The sequence below is a fragment of the Aplysia californica genome, unplaced genomic scaffold (assembly GCF_000002075.1).
Source record: "Aplysia californica isolate F4 #8 unplaced genomic scaffold, AplCal3.0 scaffold01008, whole genome shotgun sequence".
Lineage (NCBI taxonomy): Eukaryota > Metazoa > Mollusca > Gastropoda > Aplysiida > Aplysiidae > Aplysia > Aplysia californica.
Genome location: NW_004798278.1, coordinates 41,806 through 53,433, shown reverse-complemented (window position 1 = coordinate 53,433; position 11,628 = coordinate 41,806). Strand labels below are relative to the sequence as shown.

At 39.1% G+C, this 11,628-nt stretch overlaps 1 protein-coding gene across 1 annotated transcript in view; it reads right to left on the bottom strand.

Annotated features, from left to right (window-relative positions):
• Positions 1 to 11,628, bottom strand: part of LOC101858675 (gamma-aminobutyric acid type B receptor subunit 2) — a 32,856-nt gene that overhangs the window by 12,852 nt on the left and 8,376 nt on the right. The window contains exons 2-9 of the mRNA XM_005111119.3: positions 8,916 to 9,330; positions 8,079 to 8,219; positions 7,626 to 7,796; positions 6,248 to 6,352; positions 5,177 to 5,242; positions 4,776 to 4,913; positions 3,539 to 3,660; positions 948 to 1,120 (exon numbers count right to left, since the gene is read on the bottom strand). Coding sequence (XP_005111176.1) covers positions 948 to 1,120; positions 3,539 to 3,660; positions 4,776 to 4,913; positions 5,177 to 5,242; positions 6,248 to 6,352; positions 7,626 to 7,796; positions 8,079 to 8,219; positions 8,916 to 9,272 — 1,273 coding nt within the window. The 5' untranslated portion in view covers positions 9,273 to 9,330. The remainder of the gene's footprint in view (positions 1 to 947; positions 1,121 to 3,538; positions 3,661 to 4,775; positions 4,914 to 5,176; positions 5,243 to 6,247; positions 6,353 to 7,625; positions 7,797 to 8,078; positions 8,220 to 8,915; positions 9,331 to 11,628) is intronic.

The following is an 11,628-nucleotide window of genomic DNA, read 5'->3' as shown; positions in this document are numbered from 1 at the left end:
AGAGAGAGAGAGAGAGAGAGAGAGAGAGAGATGTGGGGAGACTTTTCCAGCGCAACCCAGATATTTGGTTATTACCTACATGGAAAACCCTTGAAGACAAAGAACTATAATTCTAAAGTCAAAACAAGACAACAAGATACGTACTTCCTCCTTCCTTCAAAAATAAAGAAAGAAGGAAAGAAAGAAAGAAAGAAAGAAAGAAAGAAAGAAAGAAAGAAAGAAAGAAAGAAAGAAAGAAAGAAAGAAAGAAAAGAAAGAAAGAAAGAAAGAAAGAAAGAAAGAAAAATCGAGTATATTCACAGTTGTAAGAAACAGAGCTGAGAACAGAATGTCATACTTAAACAAAACAACTGACAGTCCACAATAATCACGATTTACACAATGCCAACTCATGAATTACTTTAAGAGAAAAGAAAAACCAACATCTTTACTCAGTGCAATATTTTTGGACTAGGATTATCATGTTTTGTTCAAAGACATATTTATGGCACCATTGATCAAAGAGGTGTGCCATATCAACTTAATTTCTTATCTTCAGACTATGTGAAACTGTTTTTCAACCATCAGAATGTGCTACACCACAATTAATACTGACGTATGAATAACGGGAAGGTGCTCAAAATGATTCGGCTCGTTGCCTCACAGTTTTGGAGTTCTTTCTTCACAACATTCATCATAGAGATAAACACTAAACATCTTAGGGAAGTGTGCAAGTTGCGCACGTTAAAGATCCCTTTGTGGTCCAAAATCGATAAGAATAGGCTTCGGCCGCTACCCGGGTGAAATTCAAAATTTCCTACCAAATAAAAATGTTTAATGTGTCTCGTTTGCTCATATGAACTAATACAGCATGACCTAATACAGTTACCGAAACAAAAACAAAAAAACAAAAAATGAGATAAAAACATCTTAGATGAGGAGATGATTGAACAATGATTTGAGCTCACCATATTTAAGCAGGGTGGTCAGGGTATCGTTCAGCGCGTAAGCGATCGCCCAAACCGCGTCATAGGCCTCAGGTGACCGATGTTCTGCGTACAGCAGCCAGTCCCGGTTGAAATACGTGCTATCTGGTCCGAACATGTGTCGGTACTCTTTGGGAATATCATCCTTCACGGCTCTGAGAATGGTAAACATATCGCATAAAAATTATTATTATTATTATTATTATTATTATTATTATTATTATTATTATTATTATTATTATTATTATTAGCAGTATTATTTGATGATGATGATGATGATGATGATGATGATGATGATGATGATGATGATGATGATGATGATGATGATGATGATCATGATGATGATTATTATTATATCATCCTCCTCATCATCATCATCATCACCACCACCATCATCAAATGAAGAAGAAGAAGAAGAAGAAGAAGAAGAAGAAGAAGAAGAAGAAGAAGAAGAAGAAGAAGAAGAAGAAGAAGAAGAAGAAGAAGAAGAAGAAGAAGAAGAAGAAGAAGAAGAAGAAGAAGAAGAACAACAACAACAACAACAACAACAACAACAACAACAACAAGAAGAACAAGAAGAACAAGAAGAACAAGAAGAAGAAGAAGAAGACCAATGCTTGTCTACCTTTTTATAACCAGCTCCGACTTTTGCCACCTCTGAAAAGGCTTTAATTTTTGTAACCATCCAACTCTACGTATTTCCAAGCGTGACGTCAAATAACACCCCCCCCCCCCCCCCCTAATTACGAAACCGCCCAGTGATGAAGGATATTACCCAGGTTGGTTAGCGCTGGATTAGATTTTTAGAATATAAATAACAGAGAACTTGAGCTGATGGGTGACAGAAAAAGACTTGGAGAGTTTAGGGGTGTTTTACAGGGGGGGGGGGGTGTATTTCAATTGTTATTCATTTATCATTGTATTTATGTATTTATTTTATTTGTTTATTTTGTTTGTTTTGGGGTTGCTTTTTGTTTGTTTGTTTTTTGTTTGTTCTGTTGTTGGTGGTGGGGGGGGGGGTTTGGTTTGTTTGTTTGTTGTTGTTGTTTGTTTGTTTTTTTTTGTGTTGTTTTTTTTTTGGGGGGGGGGGGTCGACCAGTCGATCAGAGAAGGGGGGTCACATCGTGATCAGTGATGTCCGTTTCACACCTGGTGGCACTTGGAAAAGATGACTTAATTAATTGTCTCCCGTCGTGGTGGAATCAGGCGCTCGTCAATTTTTAGGCACGTGGAGTTATTGGTGTTATCTTTTAGCTTATTCAGCTGTCTTGTTATCAGTGAAATTTATAATACCCATCTATCTTGAATAGAAATCGAGATATTTGCGATTGAGGGAGGAAGGGTTGCCTGGCCTCAAAGGCAAAACTAGTGAGAAAATGGTAGAGGGGCAAAACAGAAATGGAGGAATAAAAAGAAGTGTATTTTTTTGGTTGGTGCGTATGTGCATGCCTTCACGTACATCAAGGATGTCAAGATCTGAAGTGGGTTTGAGGGGGGGGGGGGGGAGACACAAAGAGAGAGAGAGAGAGAAGGGGGGGGGGAGAGAGAGAGAAAGAGAAACAGAGACAGAGACAGAGACAGAGACAGAAACAGAGAGAGAGAGAGAGTAGGAGGGGGGGGGGGTAGTACTTAGGCAATCTACTTCCCTTTGTCTACCTCCCAGGCAAAGCTGTATTGCACACTCAGCTTTAAGATCACATTATGTAATGACGCAGAAAGCAATGGTCGGGGTAAACATGTTGTTGTGTATATGAAATGTTAATGGTGTCAGCTCGACAAGTGCACATGCACCAAAGTGTTCGTAGATGTAGATCAATGTACGTTTTTTGTGTGTGTGTTTGCACCAAAGTGTTCGTAGATGGAAATCTATGTACGGTGTTTATGAGTGTATTCATTCATGTGTGTGCATGGGTCAGTGGGTTTGAGCGCGTCTTTTGTGTGTGTGTGTGAGTGTGAGTGAGCGGGGAGTGAGAGTGAGAGAGAGAGATAAAGAGAGAGAGATATATATAGAGAGAAAGAGAGATAGAGAGAGAGGGTGTGTGTGTGTGTGAGCGTATGTGTGTGAGTGTGTGTATTTGTGTATGTGTGTGTGTATGTGTGTGTGTATGTGTGTGTGTGTGTTAGTGCTGAAAAAGTGTGCCAGTGGGTGTCGGAGCAAAAGGAAAAGCTCATGAAGGAGACACAGTGAAAAGATCTAATAAAAGGTGGTTGGCAGATATTATCTTTTGTTTAATTGGTTTTTACATATAGAGCGATTTGTTAATTATTATAATTTTGAAAGTAAACTATAAATAAATTGAAGGGTCGACTGATTTATAAAAGAAATAAGAAATACAGAAAGCAAGAAAAAAGAAAGTAGAAAATAATGACAAAGAATGAACAAAAAAAGAACGAAAGAAAGAAAAAGGATTTAAAAGGGTCATGAACAAGAAAGAAATACAGAAAGAAGAAAAACGATAACAAACAAAGAAACAAACAAACAAAAAGGAAAAGAAACAAAGAAATGCGGAAGAAGAGAGAAAAGAAGGATCCGTATCTCAGATTAGTAGATAGAATTCGTTCCAATAACTTACTCGTAGAGATTCTGTCCAGAGTACAGCTCTTTGTACCGTAAGGGGGACATTCCACGCACAGCTTTGTACTCAGGATCTCCCGAAACAGGAGCTGATCCAATGGTGAAATACTGACCAACCACCTGAGATTGAGAAAACAAGTTTTAGTTTTGAAGTAAAGTTTTGCGGCGCTCACACGACTTCGCACGTTTCATGGTATGCGTAGAGTTGAGTGCCTTTTTTACGGTTTCAGATTTAAAAAAGAAAAACACAGAATTAAAAATGACGTATGAATAACTAAGTGAAACTTTTTTTTCAGTGTGCTCCAAAATAGTGCACTTTTGAGCATTGTTGAATAGCAAAAATACTCGTCCACACGGAGTTAATAAACTCAGAAACGACAGAACAACCCCAGAATTATGAGTACTTTCAGACATTCATCATAATTATATTGATATAATGCATATTTTCGACCTGCTGTTCAGATGTACGAAGCCCAAAATTTTGAGGAAAAAATGTTTTTACTGCAGTTTCTTAATTTGTGACATTCGTTGCATTTCGAGAAATATGGATTTGAAATTCAAATGTTAAATCTTAAAAAAGCAAGAAAAGATACAATAGTACGTAAGTGCAAGAGTCAAACCGTTTCTTGTTGGGTTTTTTGTTATTTTTTGTTGGAGGGGGGGGGGTAATCGTCTCCTAAAAAACGCGCTTTATGGGTTGAAAACAGTTAAACGACTCACCGATGGTACAATAGTATTACATCATCAATGTACTGTGCTTCTATGTCACGGCGCGATGGAATCAGGCGCTCGTCAATTTAGGGGGATATAAAGTTTTTGATATTATCTTTACGAACCGTTTCATCTGTCTTGCTCATGCCGAAAAAAAACATGTCTTGATTAGAATTCGAGATATTTGCTATTGAAGGAGTTGGGTTCGTCTGAATCAGAGGTAAAATTCTCGTTAAAAAATAGCCGCCAACGTTTTACGACCTCCAAAGCTTGGATGTCCTTGGGAACTGCAAATTTACAATTGTTGTGCCTTTGGTCAATGTTTGTAAGTAAATTCCACCCAGAAATGTGTTTTAAAATGGACATAAAAAGTGTCGAGCCAAAAAAATGTATACATATTCGAGAAGAAAAATGCCCGACGGCCAAATAAATGCAAGTTTCTATTATTCCATTATTTTGACGAGCACCTGATTTCACCACGATGCCTCACATATACTATTGTATAATATTGCATTCATTCTCACCTGTCGTATTTTGTGCGGGGTGCAGTTGGGATCTTCGCCCGTAAAGTTCATCCAATAGCGGTCGAAAAATGAGGGTAGCACCCATACCATTTTCTTGTACCAGGCTTTTTCGGGAGGACCTGTGTCCGAGTCGTAGACCTGAGAGCGGTAAATCATCATCATCATAGCTATTTTATAGTCGAAAAACTATGTGGAGACTAAGATATCGTTAGAAAAAAAAATATTCTATGAATATCTTGAAAATGACTCTGAATTATCTAACAATTTTTACAGAGCAGATAGAACATTTGGTTTCTGACTCCATGGTCTTAGTCACCCAAAAGGACTAAAAATGCAGGATTGAATGTTGTAATTATTATGTAGTAATATATCAATGAGCGACACCGTAATGGACGACTTACAGCACACATCACTCGACGAGCTTCATCCTCATAGAAAGAACCCAGGACAATACGTGCATCTTTTTTCTGCAAAGAAAAATAAGCATAAATACAGAAATAGGAAAGGGAAATACTCCGTTTAAGTCTATTAAATGTATACCTGAAACGTCACTTGCGAAGTACGCTTGTAGTGATATAACTAATGGTGTCAAATAATAACAGTATTTTTAAACAAAATACAGACTTCATCTGATCTGTATTTTCTCCTTTCTAATTTAGAAGAAGCAAACGTTTCTTGGGGAAGTGAAAGAGGGGGGGGGGGTAGGGATATAAACGCAAGGAAAATGAACAGATTGTGAGAAAGAAAGAGGAGAGGAAGGGATAGGAATAGAAAATAGGCAGACCGTAAAGTTGGGAAATATGATGTTATCACCCTTTAAAAAGTTATTCATGTATAAAAATCGAAAACTAGAAAACATTTGGTAAAAAGTTGGAAATAAAGCACTCACCTTGAAAAAAGGGTAATATAAAAGTAGAAAAGGGAATATACTCTGTAAAGAGGCGAAAAGTAGTCACCTTGAAATAAAGTTGTATAAAAACAGAAAAAGAGAAAAATATCCTCAAAAAGGGAAAAAGAACTCACTCTGAAAAAAAGTATTGCTTAGAAATAGAACAGGAAAAATATGTAAAGAAGGAAAAAGTACTCATCATGGAAAAAGGTTGCATAAAAATAGAAAAGAAGACAATACTGTGTTTTAAAAAAAAGGGGGGGGGGATATTCAGCTTGGGAAAAAACGTTGCTTAGAAATAGAAAAAAAAAGAGAAAAAAATTGTGTAAGCAAAAGAAAAAGTACCCATCTTTGAAAAAAAGATTGTATAAAAATAGAATAGGGGAAAACGTTGCTTAGAAATAGAAAAAAAAGAGGGGAAAATGTAAAGAAGAAAAAAAGTACTCATCCAGGTTTTTTTTTAAAGTTGTATTTTAAAAAATGTTATATAAAAAGGGAGGGGGGGTATTCACCTTGGAAAAAAAATTGCTTAGAAATAGAAAAAGAGAAAAAAAAATCTGTACAGAGGAGGAACAGTACTCACCCTCAGAGTTTCCACCTTCAGTTTGAGATCTGAGTTGGTAATGAGCATCTCGTCCTTGACCTCAAAACCCTCGTTCTGAAGATCTCTCTGCACCTCCTCAAAGAGCTGAGGACGTAAGGAGGTAAAAGTTGATCAAAGTGCCATAGACAGGTTAGTTGGTTACCTAAAATATTTAGACTTAAAATAGTATCAAAATCCTTTCAATATGTTACTAAGAAAAAGTTAAATGTGTGTAAACTTATTTTTTTCGCCCACTCCTGCCCACCCAGCAGTAATGGGTAACTGACTTCGAGTTGGGAAAGTAGAGGCGGTTTAGAGGAACTGGCCACCCTACCACTATAATATGCTGAAGTCCAGGAAGTTGTCTCACTAACGAGGCAATTCCCAATGTCCGGATTGGATGCGGGAACAACTTTACTTTTTACTACTTTTTGGCCTTTTCACCCCTTTTCTCAAAAATGGCTTTGCCGACAACTGGGACCTTTCTGCAGGCATCCACCCAAATAGAGAAACAACGATACGATAAGCAGTTTTATCAGAGGCAGTTATACAGAAACATCAGCAGAAACTACAGCAACCACAAAACTAACTACAACACCGTAAACAAAACTCATTCAATGGTTCCGGGTTCGAATCCCGGTAACGACCAAACATTTTCTTCTTTAAATTTGTCTCCTTTCACCTCCATTCCTGCTCTCCAGCAATGTTCTGTCGTCTGCTTTCGTCTCCGCTTTCTGCCCCCACCCCTCGCCTCCTTTGCCCCCTCCTTTGGGCTCCAGACTCTTTCTGCAGCCTCTCTACTGCTACTCCTTGGCTCCTTCTTACTTCTCTCTTTCAGCCACACCCCTAGGTAAGAGGTAGGTCAGATCTACACTTAGCCTTCTCGGACAAAATATCGGAGGTCGCGTGTGCAAGTTGTGCACGCTAAGGATCCCTTGTTGGTCTAAAATCGATAAGTGCAGGCTTCGGCCCCCAACCTGGCAATATTCAAATAAAAATTCCACACGCTCAATTGAAGTTATGCAGTTGCGAGCGCCAGACAACACTTACAAAAAACAACAACAACAACTGAAGCAGAAACACGATCATAGCAACAGCAAACAACAATAAGATCAAAACACAGGAATTGAACTCGGGTCTTCTGCTTGCGATAGCGAAGCGCCTAACCACTACACACCAGAAACCGTTCCCCAAACACGTGCAAAATAAAAAGAAAACTGAGCTCTTTAAATCCTCGTATGTTTATAGTTGGCTAGGTGTGCAATTAGAAAGATGGATGGATGGATGGATGGATGGATGGATGGATGGATGGATGGATGGATGGATGGATGGATGGATGGATGGATGGATGGATGGATGAAGTAAATAGCAAACGAACCGAAGAGAAAAGCTTGAAGTCTCGGTATATGACTAAGACTCGTGTCCAGTTGAAGACCCTGAGGAGTTCTACGCGTGCGTGAGTACGATTCTGCTCCGGAGTCATCACGCGGAAGAACGCGGGGAACAAGTCCTGATTGGACAGGTGAGGAGAGACTGCTGAATACGATATCTGTGGAAAAGACAAAAGCAGAAAACATGGGATTTATTCAACAATGACAGCAACACTAACAAAACATCGCGAAGAGGCAGTAGAAGCAGGAGTAAAGAAGCAACAACAGCAGCAACAACAGCAACAAAAACGCTATTTTAAAAAAAACAATGAAAAAGAATTCGAAGCAGGAGCAAAGAAGCAACAACAAACAGAAAAAATAACAACAACGACAAAAACGGAAACAACCACAGCAGCAACAACAACAACAACAACAATACCAAAAACAACAACAGCGCTCACCTGCAGCATTTTCCAGAGGTTGCTGACCGCTGCAGTGGCCTCAGTCACGTGGGAGCAGGTCCCTCCCAGCGCCATGATTGAGGTCCTGTTAGGGTTGTATACCTCTTTGTAGAAAGCGTCCAGCCCTCGAGCCTCGGAACACTGGAAGAGAGAAGAGACAGAAAGAAATTAAATTTAGTTTAGTTTATTTCGTTTAGTTTAGTTTAGTTTAGTTTAGTTTAGCTTAGTTTAGCTTAGTTTTGTTTAGTTTAGTTTAGTTTAGTTTAGTTTAGTTTAGTTTAGTTTAGTTTAGTTTAGTTTAGTTTAGTTTAGTTTAGTTTAGTTTAGTTAGGCCACATTTTACAGGTAAGTGTTGAATATCTGAAGTGTTATTAAAGAGTTACATGCATAGAAAAGAAGGAGGAGATATTATGATATAGCTGTTTGAAAGAAAAAAAGGAGTAAACCATACCAGAAACATCCGCCAACCATCCATTTGGAGCACAGAAAGCAGAAAAAGGAAGGAAAATGGAAGCAGTGGAAGAAATGTTGTACATGTACTGTTCGCAATCTTAGAATTACAAAGTTCTATCTGACTTTTGGCCGTTTTGAGTTACTTATACCATGATGTCTGAAATTAAATGTTCTATCAAAACCGTAAGATTACTCGGAGTCGTTATCAAGATATTTAAAGATATTAATGTTTTAAAAAGCTTGACCTATTCTTACACTCAAAATGTATTTGACGTCAAATTTCTCAAAAATAGTCACTGATCAGATAGAACTGTGTAATTGTAAGTTAGTGATTTACTGTACTTTGAAAGGGATATAAAACGAAACTGGGGGAAATGAACTTACGTTCGTGTCGTAGGCGTTTATCTGTAGCCTGTAGTTGGGCAAGATGCTGGGGTCCTCGTTGATGTGCTTGACCGCCAACAGCGCCGCTGGCAAGTAGGACTGGCCGGCCGGGTACGGCCCACTCATAGCAAACAGACCAATCACGTGCAGGGTCACTGGGGCTGGGCTCGAAGTCTTTCGTGGGACTCTCGAACTGGTTTTGGAGACGATTTGCTGATGAGGCCTGTCCTGTCTTGAAATGTCACTTTTCAGATTGGAACCGTGTTCGTTCGCCTGTAGACCATGGTGCGCTACTTGTTCCACCAGAAGAAGAGATATTGTGCAGAGCCAAGGGGAAATTTTCCTGAAGCCCGACATTGTGCTTTATCTCAATATGTACGCAAATTCCGGTTTTCCCACAACGCTTGAAGACGAGCTGTTTTGAGTTTTGAAAAAAGAAGAAGTACAACTTTATTATTCATAAAGATTTTCTTGTTCTTTTTTTCTCTTTATATCATACTTTAAAAGGCAGACAATAACATATATAGTATGGGCTGAAAAGACGGACTTTTAAAATCTCGGTATTGTCAGATAAACAAATTATGTCGCGTGTTGAAAGAGGCGTTAAAGATAACCCCAACCAACTCATTTGTTGAAAAAAAATAGACAAATAAACAAACAGGGGACTCTATTTGCTGGAATACGGAGCAGAGGACCCTGCTTCGAATCATCAACAAGTGGGTGTTCTGATCTTGAAATCGGGTCGTTTTGTGGAGTTTTCAAGGTTCTGAACCAATTTGGCTCCGCCTTATCGGAGATGGACTTTAATTTGGTGACCCCTTACGATCTTAGATAACCTAACTGTGTTTAAATGGGTGTTCAATCCATACACGGCTTACTTTCAATAAAAAAAACAAATTATACTCGGTGCACGGTCATATTTTGACCTTATGCAGTTGTGAGCGCAGTAAACCTCTTACTAAAACTTTTAAAAAACTCTCTGTCTCGGGGTTAGGCTTCCGACCGGGTCGCATCCGTAGAGTTGCAATCCGTGTCCTGTGTTTAGGCCAGACCTTACTCCCCTTGACACTCAAGTGTCTGGTGACGACTGTATCTAGCTCCTGTCTGACATTCTGTGTCGTATCTACGTTATCCAAATGTTCGCAAGACCAAAAAAAAAAAAAAAAACACATTCGTGTGTGTGGGAGGGGGGAGAGGGGGGAGGTTAGAAGACGTCACTAAGAGGCCCCACCTCTTTTCTTTCCCTCTGATCTTCCTGCCTGCCTGTCTCACTTTTTTCTCTTCACACAAAAAAACATGATTATTATGTAGATGTACTGCTCACCACCCAAACAAAGAGGGGAAAATGAACAAATAAACAAACGCTTTCGTTATCCATATGCTAGCCACGTGTATATTAGAACTAAAATAGTTCTATCTTTGTTATGGGTATACTTTTTCCTCAGGAAACAAAAGTTTTCAGTCATAGTCCTGACCCATCGGCCATCCACAACAGGATGGCTTGTCACTGTGGTGTGAAAGATTCGGAACAGGATGTCTAGTTTTAAAGTAAATGAATCAAAATAGGATGCCAGGTCACTATGATGATAATGGTTAAAACAGGATGTCTGGTTACTATGGTGTTAAATTAAATGAATCAAAACGAATATCTGGTTACTATGGTGTTAAAGGATCAGAACAGTGTGGCTCATTACTGTGGTGTAAAGCATCGGAACAGGATGTCTAGTTTTAAAGTAAATGAATCATGTATTGTATCCAAAACAGGATCTGTGGTCACTATGGTGATATATTGTTAAAACAGGAAGTCTGGTTACTATGGTGTTAAAGGATCAAAACAGGATGCTTGGTAACTATGGTGTTACAGTTATTAATGAATCAAAGCAAGGTCTCTGGTTACTAAGGTGTTAAAATTCATGAATCTGGACAAGATGCGTTACTATTGTTTTAGGATCAAAATAGGATGGCAGGCTACTATGGTGTTAAAAAATCAAAGTGGGGCTCTCGTGGCCTATAGGTTAAAGTGTTGGTCTCTCATTCACAGGTCCCGGGTTCGAATCCGAGTAGCGACCGAAACATTTTCTCCTCTAAAATTGTTTCCTTTCACCTCCTTCCCTGCTCTTTAGCAATGTTCTGTCGTCTGCTTTCGTCTCCTCTTTCTGTCTCCACCCCGTCACCTCCTTTACCCCCTCCTCTGAGCTCCTGACTCTTTCTGTAGCCTTTTTACTGCTTTTCCTTGGCTCCTTCTTACTGCTGTCTTTCAATCACATCCCTGATCTTCTGGTAGGAAAGGTATACACCCTGCCTACTTGGTAGTCTCTTGGTAATCTAAAATCAATAAGAGTAGGCTTCGGCCGCCACCTGGGCAAAATTCAAAATTTCCTACAAACTGAAAAAGTATAATGTGTCCCGCGCGCTCATATGACCTTATGCTGTTGCGAGTGCCGTAAAACACTTACCCAAAAAAAATCAAAACAGGATGCCTGGTTACTATGGTGATAATGGTTAAAACAGAATGTCTGGTTTCTATGGCGTTAAAGTTAATGAATCAAAACAGGATATCTGGTTACTATGGTGTCCAACACTCCCCCAAAGGGAAACCGTGATCTGGCTAAAACGTGTAAATTTGGGATAAAGGCAAATATACAGATACAACAGAAGGATAGAGAGAGAGAGGGAAGAGAGAGAGAGAGAGAGAGAGAGAGAGAGAGAGAGA